General features: G+C 56.1%; 1 protein-coding gene across 1 annotated transcript in view; it reads left to right on the top strand.

Annotated features, from left to right (window-relative positions):
• The window catches only part of NHEJ1 (non-homologous end joining factor 1), a 119,697-nt gene that overhangs the window by 10,140 nt on the left and 93,961 nt on the right, over nucleotides 1-15,596 (top strand). The window contains exons 4-5 of the mRNA XM_055123209.1: nucleotides 4,493-4,631; nucleotides 5,615-5,673. Coding sequence (XP_054979184.1) covers nucleotides 4,493-4,631; nucleotides 5,615-5,673 — 198 coding nt within the window. The remainder of the gene's footprint in view (nucleotides 1-4,492; nucleotides 4,632-5,614; nucleotides 5,674-15,596) is intronic.

Here is a 15,596-nt window from a genome sequence, read left to right as displayed (position 1 = left end):
CCCCACCCCCACCTGTTAACCTCTCACTGGACCCGTGACCTCATTCACTGGGGGTTGCCGGGGACGATTCCATGGAGAGCCTGGGGAAACTGGGGAAATTAGGCGCAGCCTTTGCCCTGGTGATGAGCACCTCCCGCTTTCCCGCTGCCCCCTCAGCCTGACGCCTTCCCTGACGGCTGCCCGCGGAGGGCAAAGGTCTCTGGGATGAAAGGAAGCTGGGTACCTCTCTGACAGTGTTGAATCAACACTTTTCAGTGTCTAAAGGGATTCTGGTTTTTCTTTGGGGGGGGGGGAGGAAGGCAGAGGGCTGGATCCCACCTACTGGTGCTTGGGAGCTACTCCTGACTATGTGCTCGGGGTCACTCCCGGTGACAGAGGTCTGCATCTGCTCCAGCACTGCTCTCTGGAAACTGGGACTTCCCTGAATTTGCCTTAAATCCACTATCCCAGCCTCCAGTTGTGAAGCAGCCACACAGTGATTTTGAGTGTTCTAACCCCATCCTAGGAAATTTTTTTTTTCTTTTTGGGTCACACCTGGCGATGCACAGGGGTTACTCCTGGCTCTGCACTCAGGAATTACTCCTGGCGGTGCTCAGGGGACCATATGGGATGCTGGGATTTGAACCCGGGTCGGCCGCATGCAACGCAAACGCCTTACCTGCTGTGCTATTGCTCCAGTCCCCCTAGGGAATTATTTGAAATATATCACTGTATCACTGTCATCCCGTTATTTGTCAATTTACTTGAGTGGGCACCAGTAATGTCTCTATTCCTCCCAGCCTCTCCTGACTCATCTTTCTCAACAATTGGAGGCTCTTTCAGGGTCAGGGGAATGAGACCTATCGTTACTGTTTCGGGCATATTGAATACGTCACGGGTAGCTTGCCATTTGAAATATGAGCTACTTTTAGATAAAAGCGACTTTTTGGGATTTTGTTTTTGTTTTTGTTTTTTTGGACCACATGCAATGATGCTCAGGGGTTACTCCTGCCTCGGTGCTCAGGAATCATACCTGGCAGTGCTTGGGTTTCCAGGGATCAAACCCGAGCCTGCTATGTGCAAGGCAAATGCCCTACCCTCTGGACCATCGCTCCTGCCCCCAAACAGGAATTTTTTTGGGGGGAGGGTCAAGTTTGGTTTTGTTGTTATTTAGTCCATTTATTTCAGATAATTTATGAGGCCATGATCAAAGGCTTCTTTTTTTAAATTTTTTTATTTTTATTTTTTTTTAATTTTTATTAAATCACCATGTGGAAAGTTACAAAGTTCTCAGGTTTATATGTCAGTTATACAATATTCAAACACCCATCCCTTCACCAGTGCCCATATTCCACCACCAGAAACCCCAGTATACCCCTCGCCCCCACCCCCTACCCCCTACTGTATAACTAATGAATTTCACTTCATTTTTTCTTTACCTTGATTACATTCCATAATTCAACACAAAACTCACTATAGTTGACATAACTCTCTCTCTCTCTCTCTTTTTTTTTTCTTTTTCCTTTTCCCTTTTTTTTTTTTCTTTTTCCCCCTCATCCCCCTTCCTGCGCCTCAGATAGTATGGTGTACGCCACGCCGTGTCGGCCAGCGTGGGGCTTTTGCTTAGTTCACAGTCCAAAGGTGGCTGCTACATTAAAAACCTTCAATATTTTCAACAAAAAACTTACTGTTATTATTTGGAGTTTCCCCCCCAAGTCAGACCTGTTCAAATGGAACCGATTCTCATTGCTGACAATTATAAATGTTAAGTCCGCAGCAACGTCCGCGCGGTTTTGGATTTCTGTATAAAGTCCAGGGAAAATTCTGCCAGAAATTACATAGCCCAGCTCACAGTCCCAGTGCATTGCTGTAAGAAGTCTCTGAATTCAAAGTCTTTAGGCGCAGAGGGTCCAATTCGCGCTCAGCGGCTCCGGGTTTATCTGGGCCGAGGGCGTGCCGGTTATGCCCCCTTCCCATGAGTTCCTGGGAGCCCCCAAAGTAAAATCCGAATACCTGTGGGTCTGGAGTCACAGAAGATGGCGCCTGCCACATGGGTGCCGCCAGCCCGCCGCTTTCCGTGCAGGAAGACAGGGTGGGGAGGAAAAAAAAAATCCACCCCCGGCAGCACCGAGTTGTAGCCCAGTTTGGTGTCCCAGTGCATCGCTCTCGGGTGCTGCGCTGGATGCCCGAATGTGTTACATCTTTGGAATCAAAGTCTTTAGGCGCAGAGGGTCCGATCAAAGGCTTCTTAACTAGGCTTCTCTTATTGTTGTTGTATTAGGTCACACCCAGGGTGCACTCCTGGTTCTGTGCTCAGGGGTCCCTCCAGGCAGGGCTCAGGGACCAAATGGCATGCTGGGAATTGAACCTGGGCAGCCGCGTGCAAGGCAAGTGCTCTGCCCACTGCCCTGCTGCTCCTGCCTCAGCACCAGGCTTCTTGCTGCCATCCCGATGGTCCCCAGACAAACTTTCAAGAAAAGAGTTGCCCGCAGACAGGCTGGCCACATACAGCTTCTTTTTTTTTTCCATTTTGGGTCACACCTGGCGATGCACAGGGTTTACTCCTGGCTCTGCACTCAGGAATTACCCCGGGCGGTGCTGGGGGACCCTATGGGATGCTGGGAATCGAACCCGGCTCGGCTGCGTGCAAGGCAAACTCCTTACCCACTGTGCTATCGCTCCAGCCCCACGTGTGGCTTCTGTGTTTGAACGCCGTGACCGTGTGGCTGCATGGCTAGTGATGGTGATGGCTTTCCATCCTGCTCACCAGACACACAGCCTCTCTCTCCAACAAATTCAGCAAACGAGCCTGTGTTCCCTCCTGACCCGCCTCAAATGGGACTGACAGCCACTGAACAACTTCAGCGAGGGTCGGATGGAATGGTCCATAGTCGGTCCCATGCAGGGCAGGCACCGAAGCCCCCATCTCTCGGCACCTCTTCTTTGTATTATTATTATTATTTTTTTGTGGTGGGAAGGCACAGCGGCCTGTCTTTGTGCTCAGAGGCTGCTCCTGCCAGTACTCGATGATCCTGGGGTGCTGGGGATTAAACCGGAGTCAATGCAGGCAAGGCAAGAGCCTTAACCCCTGTACTGTCTCCTCAGCCCAAGATCCCAGACGTCTGTTGTTTGTTTGGGGGGCCACATGTGGCAGTGCTCAGGGCTTTACTCTTGGGTCTGTGTTTTGGGACCACGCCTGGCAGTGCTAGGGGAACCCTAGTGCTGGGGATGGGGTTGGGGTTGGCTGTATGCCAGGCAACATCTTCACCCCTGGACTCTCTCTCCAGCCCAAAGAGTCTCTGGACCCAGATCCAGTTGTGTCTGGTTTGCCTGTCTAGTGGGGTACGTGGGGACCTCTTCTGCCACTTGCCACTTGTGTGGGGTGTCCTGTCCGGAAGTCTCACTTCTGAGGTCAGGGCAGGGCTTGACCCTTGTTCCCATAAGGTTTCAGTAAAAGGCCCGTCTCCTGGGTGAGATGCTAAAGCCTCGGGTCTGGGAGTCACCCCCCCGGGAGCTGTGGAAGCAAATGTACCGGTATCGACTCCCTGGCTCTTACAGACCCCTTCTGATCTCTAGACGGGGGCGTTGGTTCCTTCGTGCCTCCCTGAGTTCCTCTCCTCTGGGAAAAGGAAGGAACACGGATAACATCCCCGAGCCACAAATAGATGATTGATCTGGGCTGTTTCCTTTGCCCGGCTAATGGACACCTGGCGGAGGTGGGCGAAGCTATTCTGCACCGCTCAAGGCTCCTAGGAGACTGTTGTCTGGGTGGCCCCACCCCGGGGCCTGGGTCCAGGAGGGGGACGACAGCTCGTGCTCCGGAGCTGGATGCTGGCGGCCCAGCTCGCTTCCGTGGCTGCCATGACCATGGACTCTGATGCCCTTGTGGGAAGCATCAGAGCAACTCTGTGTTCGATCATGAGCAACTCTGGGTTCGATCTCGAGCCCTGAAATGGCTCTTAATTAGTGGTCTGGATCTAACTCAGCTTGCAAAGCTTCTCCCTTTTCAGTGGGTTTTAGTCCCCCCTTTCCCTGTAGCTCACATCCGCTGTTTTAACTTTTTCTTCTTTTTCCGGTCCTCATCCAGCAGTGCTCGGGGCTTCCTCCTGCCCGTGGGCATGGGGGTCAGTGCCGGCAGGGCCGGTGCTCCCTGAGCTGGACTGCGCCCAGGCTGGCTGCTTGCAAAGGCCGGCGAGCTCCTTCCTCTGCTGTTCCAGGCCTCGGGTCTGCTTTTGTCTCTGTTCTGAGTGACTGTTAACCTCCTTCTCTGTACATCTTGGCTGTGTCTTCCCAGGCGTTATCCATACCCCCGAGAAAGCGCTCACCCCTTAAGGCGGCTGACCTAGTGGCTCTGCCTGTTCCTGTCTCTGTCCTGGGTTGCACCCTTTGGAAGCCTTGAGTCCCTCTGCAACCTTGTCTTCTTCTCCCGTTTCTGGTGCCGCCGAGGGGAGGAGGGCCAGGGCGCCCTGGGAACGGGTCAGCGGGTTGATCCCTCTCTCCTCCTCCATGAAAGGTGTCCCGGCATCTGCTCCGGCCCCTGCTGGGCGTGGGCCTGGCGCTGCAGCACCAGGTACGCGAGCTCGCCACGTTGCTTCATCGGAAAGACCTGGAGCTCCGGGACTACCAGGAGAGCGGGGCCACGCTGAGCCGAGGTGAGCACCGCCCCCCAACCCCCACCCGAGGGAAAGGGCTTCCCCAGTGAGGGCGCCGGGCACTGGCCAGGTGCCGGACACTGGGGGTTCAGAGACCGAAACTTCTCCCTGCCTTGAGCACCTGGCTGGTGTCCACACGGTGGGGGGGGGGTAGAAGATGTCTCTTGAGTCCAGACACCCCCTCCTGGCCCTCCCTCCCCCCTGCAAACCCCAGTAATGGCCAGGACAGGCTGGAATGGGGCCAGTAGTGGTCAGTGTGGTGTGAGGGCTGCAGGGATTCTTGTGCTCCGTGAAAGCCACCGAGCTCCAATGTCCAACGTCAGTCCGACCTTTCCCTCTGTGTGGGAAGACTGGGAGGAGCGCGTGGTCCCCCAGGCCTGCCCTTGGTTGCCCGTCACCCCCTCTTCCTGTTGTTAGCCCATAAACTCCTGTTCTCCCCGATTGTTTGTTTGTTTGGGGGCCACACTGGGCCATCCTCAGGGGCTTTTGCAGGCTCTCTGGTCAGGGAATCACTCCTGCTGGTCTCGGGACACCATCCGGGGTGTTGGGGATTGAACTCGCCCAGGTGCAAGGCAAGCGCCCTCTCCGCTGTGTGCTGGCTCCGGCCCTGTCCACAAGCCCTGGGCCCTTCTTTCCCCACTGGGTGAGGGGTCCCTGGGCGCTTATTTCTCCCTTTCTCCCAAAGACATACGCAGCTCTGTCCCCTTTCCTTCTGGTAGGTCTGAGGCTCATCCTAAAAGCTCACATGTCTTTGTTTGGGGGGGATCGAGCAGCGAGGGGGGATGTGGGCCACGCCCAGGGAGGTGCAGGGGCTCTTCGTGGCTCTGTGCTCAGGAGTGATTCTTGGTGGTGCTCAGGGCACTGTAAGCGGAGCCAGGTTCAAACTGGGGTTGGTCGCCCGCAAGGTCAGCACCTACCGGCTGTGCCGTTCGCCCAGTCCAAGAACTCAGATTTTTTTTTCCTTCTCATCCTTCCTATTACAGATCGGCTGAAGACGGAGCCGTTTGAGGAAAACTCCTTCTTGGAACAATTTATGGCAGAGGTAGTGTGTGTGTGTGTGTGTGTGTGTGTGTGTGTGTGTGTGTGTGTGTGTGCGCGCCCCCGCACGACTTCCTTTCTGCTCACGCACTTTTACTTCCTCTCCCCAGCCGCTGGGGTGTGGACTTGCTGCTAGAGCGTGCCAGGTTGTTGGCATGGTGCCTGAGCCCCCTTGCTCAGGGAGACGGGGGCCCATGTGTGGGAAGTCTCACGCCTGAGAAGGACGGAAGGAGCGGGGGTGGGCACGCAGATAGACGGCGGGGGCAGGCTGGTTAGCTTCGGCCAGCCGTCTCCGTTGACCTGCCTTGGGGTGACATCCAGAACTCTCTAGCCTCGGGGGGGCTGGGTTCACCAGTCAGGAGCGAGTCCTCACTCTGGCCGGTGGAGCCGGGTCCCATCTTGTCCGGGTCCCCTCCGCAGCCTGCAGCCGGGGATGGCGGCACGCGCGGGGCCGGCTGCTTGCGCACCATCCTGCGGGCACGGTGGAAAATCACAGTGTTTATCCAGGGAGACTGGCAAGGGAATGAATGGGGAGCCGGTAATTGTGACCTGTCAGAAGCCTCTGCCCGGGTTTTCCTTCTAAGGATTGAACTTGGCCAAAAGAAACAGCAATTAAATGCCAAACGGGGAATATTAATAATAGTGACCTTTGACAATACCAGTCAATATTGATCTTCTCTTTCTCTGCCTCTTCTCGTTGGCCGTCAGGGCGTGCCTGAGGGGTATCGCCCTCTTCCCTCCTCCTGCCGAGCTCCCCCAGTCGACCCTGCATTTACGTCAGGAAGCGGCGCTGTCAGGATACCGTGTGATGTGCTGGGGGGAGAGAGCGCGCGAGAGTGCAGGGGTTAGGGCACTTGCCTGACGCATGGCCGGCCCTGTTTTGGATCCACAGCTGCCGCATAGGGTCCCCCAAGCCCCTCCCAGAGTGAGCCTTGAGCACGGAGCCAGGTAGAAGCCCTGAGCGCGGCCAGGGGTGGCCCCCAAACAAACAAGAAATATTAAAAAAAGAAAGCCGTCTGATCTACTATTTGTCCTTCTTTCTGCTTATTTTCCTGGCTAATTTGTAAACTTCTTGCGGACAGACAGGGTCTGGGCTCCAGCTTCCATTGAACCCGAAAATAGCACTTGTTTGCAGCCTGGGGCCTCGAGCAAGCATGCATCGTGCGGAAACTCCCTGCTCTGCCTCTGACGGTGGGCCGGGCCATGTCACCCCGTGAGAATCGGGGTCTGAGCACTAAGAGCAAAATGGGATTTGAGAGGCTGGAGAAGCAGCCCCGGTGCTTGGAGCTACCTTGGCGCCCAGGGGCTGCTGAGTGCCTGAGTACCACGGGGAGTGGCCCCTGGCTCCTTGAGCGCCCCTGGGGGTGGCCGTTATGAAAAATAAAAATGAAGTTGCGTGGACGGCTCTGTTCACAGCAGAGGCAGTCGGGACCCGGGAGGGCGGTGTTTGTTCTAAATTCTGGCTGCGAGTTCCAGGTCCTTACGGGGAACCTCAGCTCAGCCGGTGGGAGAGGGAAGCTCTTGGCCGTCTTGGCCTCTGGACTCTCCAGCCCTGTGACGGGTTTGGTTGTGAAGAAGCAGGCTTCCTCGGGGGGGAAGAAGGACCGAGGACTTGTGGACAGAGCTGGGAACAATAGCACAGCGGGGTGGGGGGGGTCTCTTGCCTTGCACCCAGTCAACCTGGGTTCGATACCCAGCACCCCAGAGGGTGTCCTGAGACCACATGGGGTGATCTCTGAGCCCACAGCCTGCAAAAGCCCCTGTATAAACACTGTGATTTTCCACCATGCCCACAAGACAGACAGTGAGCAAGTGGCCGGCCTGCGGATGCCACCGTCCCCAGCTGCAGGATGCGGACGGGACCCGGGCAGATGGGGTCCCGTGCCACCGCTCAGGTGGGCTGAGAGTGTCAGGCCAGTTCCCTGCCTCTGCTCCTTAGTGAAATCGTACAAAACTTCTTTGTTTGGGGGCCACACCCAGTGGTGTGTGTGTGTGTGTGTGTGTGCGGGGATTACTCCCGACTGTGTGCTCAGGGGAACGTGTGGTGCCAGGGATCAAACCCGCCCCTTCTGCTTGCCACGTCTGAGCTCCAGCTCACTGCGCCCTCCCCACCCCCCACAGCCTTTATTCTCAGCCCAGCAGAGGACCTACCCGGCTTGGTTTCTGGGCATTAAAGGGGAAAAAAAAAAAGCGCTTTATGCCTTAGCCAAATAGAATGACTTTGGATTGCCCCGCCAAGAGTTCTAATCTCGGTCTCCTCACGTACCTTGTTCCCCGGGTTGAACGTGCCTGATGTCCTTGCCTTACTGGCCTTGTAAACTTCGATTACTCTCGTAAACGCCAGTTCAGCTCCGTGGAACGGCTCTCCTTGTAAAGATAATTCTTCTTCCTTAGGCCTCTAGCACTTTGCTTCGTGACTGCTTGACCACTCTCTGTACTTTACTGTTTGCTGATCTTCGGATTCTTTGAGGGAAAGGGTCGTGTTGAGTGTATTTCTTTTATTGTCGTGGGGGTGGGGGGTGGAGGTGCTTGGGCCACACCCAACAGTGCTCAGGGGCTGTTCCTGGCTCTGTGCTCAGAAGTGTCCCCTAGGGGTGATGTGAGGACTGTAGGTGGTGCTGGGGGTTCGAACTGGAGTTGGTGGGATACAAGGACTTGCCCTAACTCCTGTACTTTCTGGCCGCCCGGATGCATTTCTCTCTCTCTCTTCCTTCCTTTCTTCCTTTTCTTCCTTTCTTTCTTCCTTCCTTCTTTTCTTTCTTTCTTTCTTTCTTTCTTTCTTTCTTTCTTTCTTTCTTTCTTTCTTTCTTTCTTTCTTTCTTTCTTTCTCTCTCTCTCTTTCTTTCTTTCTTTCTTTCTCTTTCTTTCTTTCTTTCTTTCTTTCTTTCTTTCTTTCTTTCTTTCTTTCTTTCTTTCTTTCTTTCTTTCTTTCTTTCTTTTTCTCTCTCTCTTTCTTTTTTCTCTCTCTCTTTCTTTCTTTCTTTTTTTTTTTTTGCTTTTTGGGTCACACCTGGCAATGTACAGGGGTTATTCCTGGCTCATGCACTCAGGAATTACTCCTGGCGGTGCTCGGGGGACCATATGGGATGCTGGGATTCGAACCCGGGTCGGCCGTGTGCAAGGCAAACGCACTACCCGCTGTGCTATCACTCCAGCCCCTCTTTCTTACTTTCTTTCTTCTTTTTTATTTGAATCACTGTGAGATAGACCCTTACAAAGCTGTTCATGATTAGATTTCAGTCATACAATATTCCAGCACCCATCCCTCCACCAGTGTACATTTCCCAGCACCAGTGACCAGCAGGTCCATTCCCCTACCCCCTGCCTGCCTCTATGGCAGGTGCTTATCTTCTCTCTCTCTCTTTCTCTTTATCTCCCTCTCTGTCTCTCTCTCTCTCATTTCCATTTCTCTCTCTCCTTTTGTGCATTGTGGTTTGCAATATTGGTACTGAAAGGTTATCAAGAATATCCTTTTACGAGTCTGGAGCGATAGCACAGCAGGTGGGGCATTTGCCTTGCACGTGGCCAACCCGGGTTCTATCTCCAGCATCCTGTATGGTCCCCCAGCATTGCCAGGAGTAATTCCTGAGTGCAGAGCAGTGACCCTGTGCATTGATGGGTGTGACCCGAAAAACAAAAAGCAAAAAAAAAAAAAGAAAAAAAAAAGAAGAACATCCCTTTACCTGCTTTTCCAGCGTGACCATTCCCTGCTATTATTGTCTTACTGGCCTCTTCTCTATCTTACCTGCCCTCCACACACAAATGCTTGTGGTTAGTTCCAGCCATTGACCAGTCCTCGAGCCCCTGTTTTCCCTGGCCATGGATATTATTCTTCTACATATATATACATATATATATTTTATATACCACAAATGAATGCAGCCATTCTCTATCCTCCCCTTTCCATCTGACTCATCTCACTCAACATGGTCCTCTCCATGTCCATCCATCTATAGGCAAATTTCATGACTTCGCTTTTCCTAACAGCTGCATAGTATTCCACTAGGTAGATGTGCCATAGTTTCTTTACGTGGATACATTTCTGAACCCCAGCCCTGAGCGTAGTATCTCAAAGTAGCGGATTGTGCACAAGCATGTGTCACCTTAATGTCAATAGATGCTCTGGGGAGGTTGTGAAAGTCCTGGCAGTGTGACCCGGGGTGACAGTCATCGGAGCTGATTACATGCCAAAGCAAGCGTGGTAGAGCTAGTTAGACTCTGCTTGGGGTCTGCAGTACGTCTCCTGGGTATTTTGCTGCTTTTGAAGCAATTCCTTCTCTACAGCCTCTGTTTTTTCCTCGGCAAAACCAGAGATGCATCTCATGTGCTGCGGGGCAGGGACCCGGGTGCTGCACAACCAGCCACTTGGGGAGTACTGGTCCTCTCAGTTCCCGGGTGGGGTCACACCCGAGCCACACGGATCTGCAGAATTCTGCTCTGACCCGGAAGGAAGGGAGCGTTGGGGAGGGGGCCTGATCTGTGTCCCTGATGAAAGGATCAACCTCACGTGGCCGCCTGTCTCCTCAGGAGGACGAAGCCCTGTGGCTGCCGGTGTGGGGCAGACATTTGCATTTCTGGGGTCCCCCCCCATACGCCTCCTGCCCATGCACGCTTTGACTCATCTGAGGTGACCCCGGTCTTGTTTGCTACTTTAACTAGTGGTGGGGCTGGAGGGATAGCACAGCAGGTAGGGTGTTTGCCTTGCACGTGGCCGACCCGGGTTCGATTCCCAGCATCCCATATGGTCCCCTGAGCACTGTCAGGGGTAATTCCTGAGTGCAGAGCCAGGAGTAACCCCTGTGTATCACCAGGTGTGACCCAAAAAGCAAAAAAAAAAAAAAAAAACCCAAAACCAAAAAAAAAACCAAATGGTGGGCACCGATTAGGGGACAGTTAAGGTCTGGGCAGGGTTGGGTGGGCCTAGTGACCTCTGGGGTCCCTGCACTGTCCTCTGCATGTCCCCCCGGGACTCGGACAGTTTCCTGCCAGGCCCTCAGAATGTCTTCTGGCCATAGCATCTTTTTTGGTTATTCTGCCCGCCTGGGGTCCTGCAAACAGGACACGGGAGGGTCAGGGGGTCACCCGAGACTGAGCTGAAAGGATGTGCCTTCAAAATAAGCAGCCCAGGAAAATAAATAAACCAGGGCAGAGAGCGGGGTGGCGGGGCGGGGGGATGTGTGCGGGGGCGCCGGAGTCAGGGGACACTGTGGTCCCACCCGGGGTTCTTCCTGCTTCTCCTTGGGGGTGGTGGCTAGGCAAGGGGCCCAGAGATGGGGCCCAGGGTGTGGGGGGCAGCTGCCGCAGGGCTGAATTGGGGTGGTGTCCACTTGGTCCTCCCACCCCCCTCCCTGGAGCAGTCTTGAATTTCTTATTTCTGGGTGCCCAGGTGGGGAGGCTGGTGGTGGTCTGACTCCCACGGGGAGCCATGGCAGTGACCAGCGGGCTGGAAGTGAGGTGGGGGCACGGCTGCCTCCAGGGCCACCGCCCCCAGAGGGAGCCTTTCCTGGGGGCAACCTTTGGGAATGGAAACCGAGTCTCAGGGCTGGAGGAAGTGCCTTCGAAAAGGGGGCCGATGGCAAGAGTACACAGACAGTACCCGAACCCCTCCCCCCCAGGCTGGTCCCCGGGAACCCGCCCCTCCCCCGCCTGGCCGCCCTCCCTCCCTCCATCTGGTTGCCATCAGGCCCTGTGGCCACTGGCGCACTCGCCCCTTATTTATTTATCCCAGCGTAATGGGGTGCGGAGGGAGCTGGCCTCGGGCTGGCATTCCGGGCCTTGCCAACGAGCCACAGGCGGTTTTCTTGGGTGTGTGAGTCACTGGGGCCGCACGCTGCTCCAACCAGCTGAGGCCAGGCGCAGGGACAGCGGGCGGCTCCCCCCCTCGCCCCAGAGCCCCGCCCTCTGCAGCTGGCGGCCGCGGGCCAGGACTCAGCCCCAGAGGCGAGGGGCGGTGGTGGTGGTGGCGGCGAGGAGCAGGAGCGGGGAGCGGGGGGGGGGGGGGGGTTGCGTGGAATCGGCACGGGCGGGAGCCTCAGAGAGAGGGGGGTGGACAGCTCCCTCCTGCACTTTGGGCTTGGTTTCTGTTTGGGGGGGCCATACCTGGCAGTGCTCCCATTACATAAGCCTGGCTCTGCGCTCAGGAATCACCCCTGGCAGTGCTCGGGATGCCGGGGATCGAACCCAGGTTGGCCGCACGCAAGCAAGGCAGGGCAAGGTGAGCGCCCTCCGCGCTGCGCTGGGCTGTGCTCACAGAGGAGCGCCCCGGCGGTCCCCGTGCCACCCTGGGCTCCTCCGGCCCTTCCTCCGGACCTCTTCGTGCGGGTCTTTCGGTGCCAGGGCCGTGTGTGTGAGCGACTGCAGCGGACGTAGATTTGACTCAGCGCCCTGAGTGCGGCCGTGGCCTTGGCGTCCTGTCGCCTTGGGGTTTCCGCCCTCACGCCTGCCTGCGAGCAGCTGCTGAAGGGTCTCACTGCCTCAGAGAGGAAGCGGGAGGGGCGGGCAGAGGCTCCCGGGAAGATGGGGTGTCCTTTCCCCCGAGGACCGCCGCTGTCCTCTTGCAGGGCCCGCGGCACCTCTCGCGGCCCTGGGCTGGTTCGTGGCCCTGCTCTGTCCCTTCAGTGTCAGGGCCAGCAGGCCATGTCTGTGACCTTTCACCTTTCACCCTCCTTCCCTCGGGCTGACGCCCTTTCCACACTCACTTCTGTCCCCCTCTCTGGCCTCCTCTGCTATGTTTGGGGCCTTTTGTTTGTTTGTTTCTGCTTGTGCTGTGTTTTTTGGGGAGGGGGGGTGCCCCAGGGATCAAGCCCAGGTCTCCTACATGCTAGGCAGGTGCTTTATGCCCGAGTCACAGTGCTAGTCCTCAGGGGCTATATTTGTTTTTGCATATTGGATCTTTTCCTCTGAATAACCCACCCACAACACCTTAGACATGCCTAACAATTAATCATCGGGCCAGAGAGGGAGTACGGGGCCTGGAGTGATAGCACAGTGGGGAGGGCGTTTGCCTTGCATGCGGCCAACCTTGGTTCAATCCTCGGCGTCCCAAATGGTCCCCCGAGCACTGCCAGGAATGATTCCTGACTGCAGAGCCAAGGCCACACCCCGAGCATTGCTGGGTGTGACCCAATGCTTTGTATGCATGTAGCTGACTGGGTTCTGTCCCTGGCACTGTAGGGTCCCCTGAGCAGTGCCAGGCATGTGATCCCTGCCAGGAGTGGTCCCTGAGTGCAGAGCCATGAACGAGCCCCGAGCACTGCTGGCTGTGACCTAAAAACACAAACCAGACCAAATCGACCAACAAACAAACCCAACCCCAAGAAACCAACAATGAACTGTTGCTTGCCCCGAACCTCTCTCGCCATCCTTTCCTTCGGAGCTTCCGAGCTGGAGCCGTTCTCTTTCCCTCCATCTCCCATCTCAGTCCTTCCTTTCAGAGTCCAGCTTCTCCGCTCCACGTTCTTGGGTTTGTTCTCATTTTGGGGCCACACCTGGTGATGCTCAGGGCTTACTCCTGGCTCTGCACTTCAGAGGTCACCCTAGGTGGGGTTCGGGGGGAACAAACGGGGCGCCAGGGATTAAACCCGGCCAAGTGCCCTGCCTGCTGTCCTAATTGCTTCGGCTCAGGAAACCTTCTTTCACTTGCTCCATCCCCAACCCTCTCAGTGTCACATCTGTGCCGTCCGTCCTTCTGTCACCTCCTCGGCGAGATCAGCAAATCCTCTTGTTCCCGCTTCCAGAATGCCCCCGGGGGCTGCCCGCCTGTGCTCTCTTGCCCGTTCTCTGCCAGGCCAGGGGGTCTTGGGGAAGATCAGGACTTTCCCTGCTCCCGGCTGGTCACTGGCTTCACGAGAGCACTTGTCGAGGGAGGGCGCAAGGCCTGCCAGCCTGCGTGACCTTGGCCTCACCGCCAGTGTCTCCCCTGCACTCTGTATCGCCGGCCTTTCCTCGACGCCTCACACCCTTGCGGCAGCCCTGGCGTGGCTGGCTCCAGCCTGCCAGGCTGCCGCCCTGTGGCCCCTGGTGGCCGGGGAGCGCGTTATCTCGGAACTTAGTGACTTCCAGCCTCGACTCGTGTCTCCGCCGGGGTTTGCGAGTCCGGGACCTGGAAGCTGCCGGGCTGGGAGACGTGGCTCCGGGCTTCTCCGGAACTCGCAGGCAGAGTGGACACAGCGAGGCTGCCGGGCTGACTGACCTCCCCGGCCTCCTCGGGAGCTGGTTGGCAGGAGGTGCCGTGTCCCCGCCACTCCCCTTCTGTGGCCTTGGTTTCCGCCAGAAGCAGGGAGTTCAAGGACGGCCCGAGAGGCCGAGACTGGTTCCCCGTTGGAAGCCTTGGTCCCTGCCTGACCTCTGAGAGGTGACAGTCCATCGCGTCGATCTTTCCTTTCTGTTGTTCTTTTTTTTTTTTTTTTTTTTGCTTTTTGGGTCACACCCGGCGATGCTCAGGGGTTACTCCTGGCTCTGCACTCAGGAATTTCTCCTAGCGGTGCTCAGGGGACCATATGGGATGCTGGGGATTGAACCTGGGTCGGCCGCATGCAAGGCAAACGCCCTACCCACTGTGCTATCGCTCCGGCCCCCTTACTGTTGTTCTTGTTGTGATGAGTGGAGTGACACGAGTGCTCGGCGGGGCGTGAGCTGGGAAGAAGCATCCGGCCAAGGGGCTCTGCCGTTTTACTTTGCACTTAGAGTGTTTTGTTGTTGGGGTACACCAGAAGTGTACCTTGGCTCTGTCTCAGGGAACACTCCTGGCAGGCTCAGAGGATCTTATGGGGTGCTGGGGATTGAACCCAGATTGGCTGTGTGCTAGGTAGGGGCCTTACCCGCGGCGCTGTCTCTCTGACGCCCAAAAGTTCCACTTCTTTTTTTAGGGGGGCCACACCCAGTGATGCTCAGGGTTTACTCCTGGCTTGGCACTCAGGAGTCACTCCTGGTGGTCGTCAGGGGTTGCCAGGGATTAAACCAGGCCGGCCACATGCAATGCCGGTACCCTTCTCACTGTACTATCTCTCCAACCCTGAAGCTCTATGATTATTTTTTGTGGGGGAGGTGTTTGGTTCCACACCCAGCGATGATCAGGGGTTACTCCTGGCTCTGCACTCAGGATTCACTCCTGGTGGTGCTCCGGGGACCATATGGGATGCCGGGGATGGAAGCCAGGTCGGCCGCGCTCAAGGCGAGTGCCCTACCCTCTCTACTACCTCTCTGGTCCTGCCGTCTTCCGTTGACGCTTTGTTGTTTTGAGTCTGTCCCAATTGTGGGGTGAAGTGGAACCCTAGAATGTCTTGTTTCGGTTTGGTTTCGGGGCCTCACCAGGAGGTCCTCAGTCGGTTCCGCTGGTACTGGTTGGGTTTTTTGTTTTTCTTTTTTCTTTTTTGGGGTCATACCTGGTGATGCTCAGGGTTTATTCCCGGCTCTGCACTCAGGAATCACTCCTGGTGGTGCTCAGGGGACCCTATGGGATTCTGGAAATAAAACTGGGGCTGACCTTGTGCAAAGCAAACACCCTACCGTTGAACTATCACTCTGGCCCCTGGTACTGAGTTTTGAACTCAGTCCTTCTGCTTGTGAAGCATGTATGTAGCCCTTTGAACGCTCTCCTTGAGTTTCTGTGTGGGGGCGTGGGGGGGGTCCTGGGGATCAAAGGTCGGGCCTCATAGTTTCGAGACATGTGCTACCACTGTGCTTTCTCCTCCAGTCCCAAAACATGACTTTTTTTTTTTAATTTGGGGGATCCGAGGAACCGATCCCCACCCCCACCTCTTCTTTTCAGAGTCAGAGCAAGAACCCAAGAGAAATCCTGGAAGGAACATGAGTCACAGAGCCGAGAGTCACTCTCCTCAGTCCTCAGCCTTCCCGCCCTCTGGTCCTCCCCTCGGCAGACGGCTGCCGCTCCTCCTGGCCCTGTGATTCATGACGTGGGGAGACACG

This window comes from Sorex araneus, chromosome X (assembly GCF_027595985.1).
Source record: "Sorex araneus isolate mSorAra2 chromosome X, mSorAra2.pri, whole genome shotgun sequence".
Classification (NCBI taxonomy): domain Eukaryota; kingdom Metazoa; phylum Chordata; class Mammalia; order Eulipotyphla; family Soricidae; genus Sorex; species Sorex araneus.
This window is presented reverse-complemented; position numbering and strand designations above follow the sequence as displayed.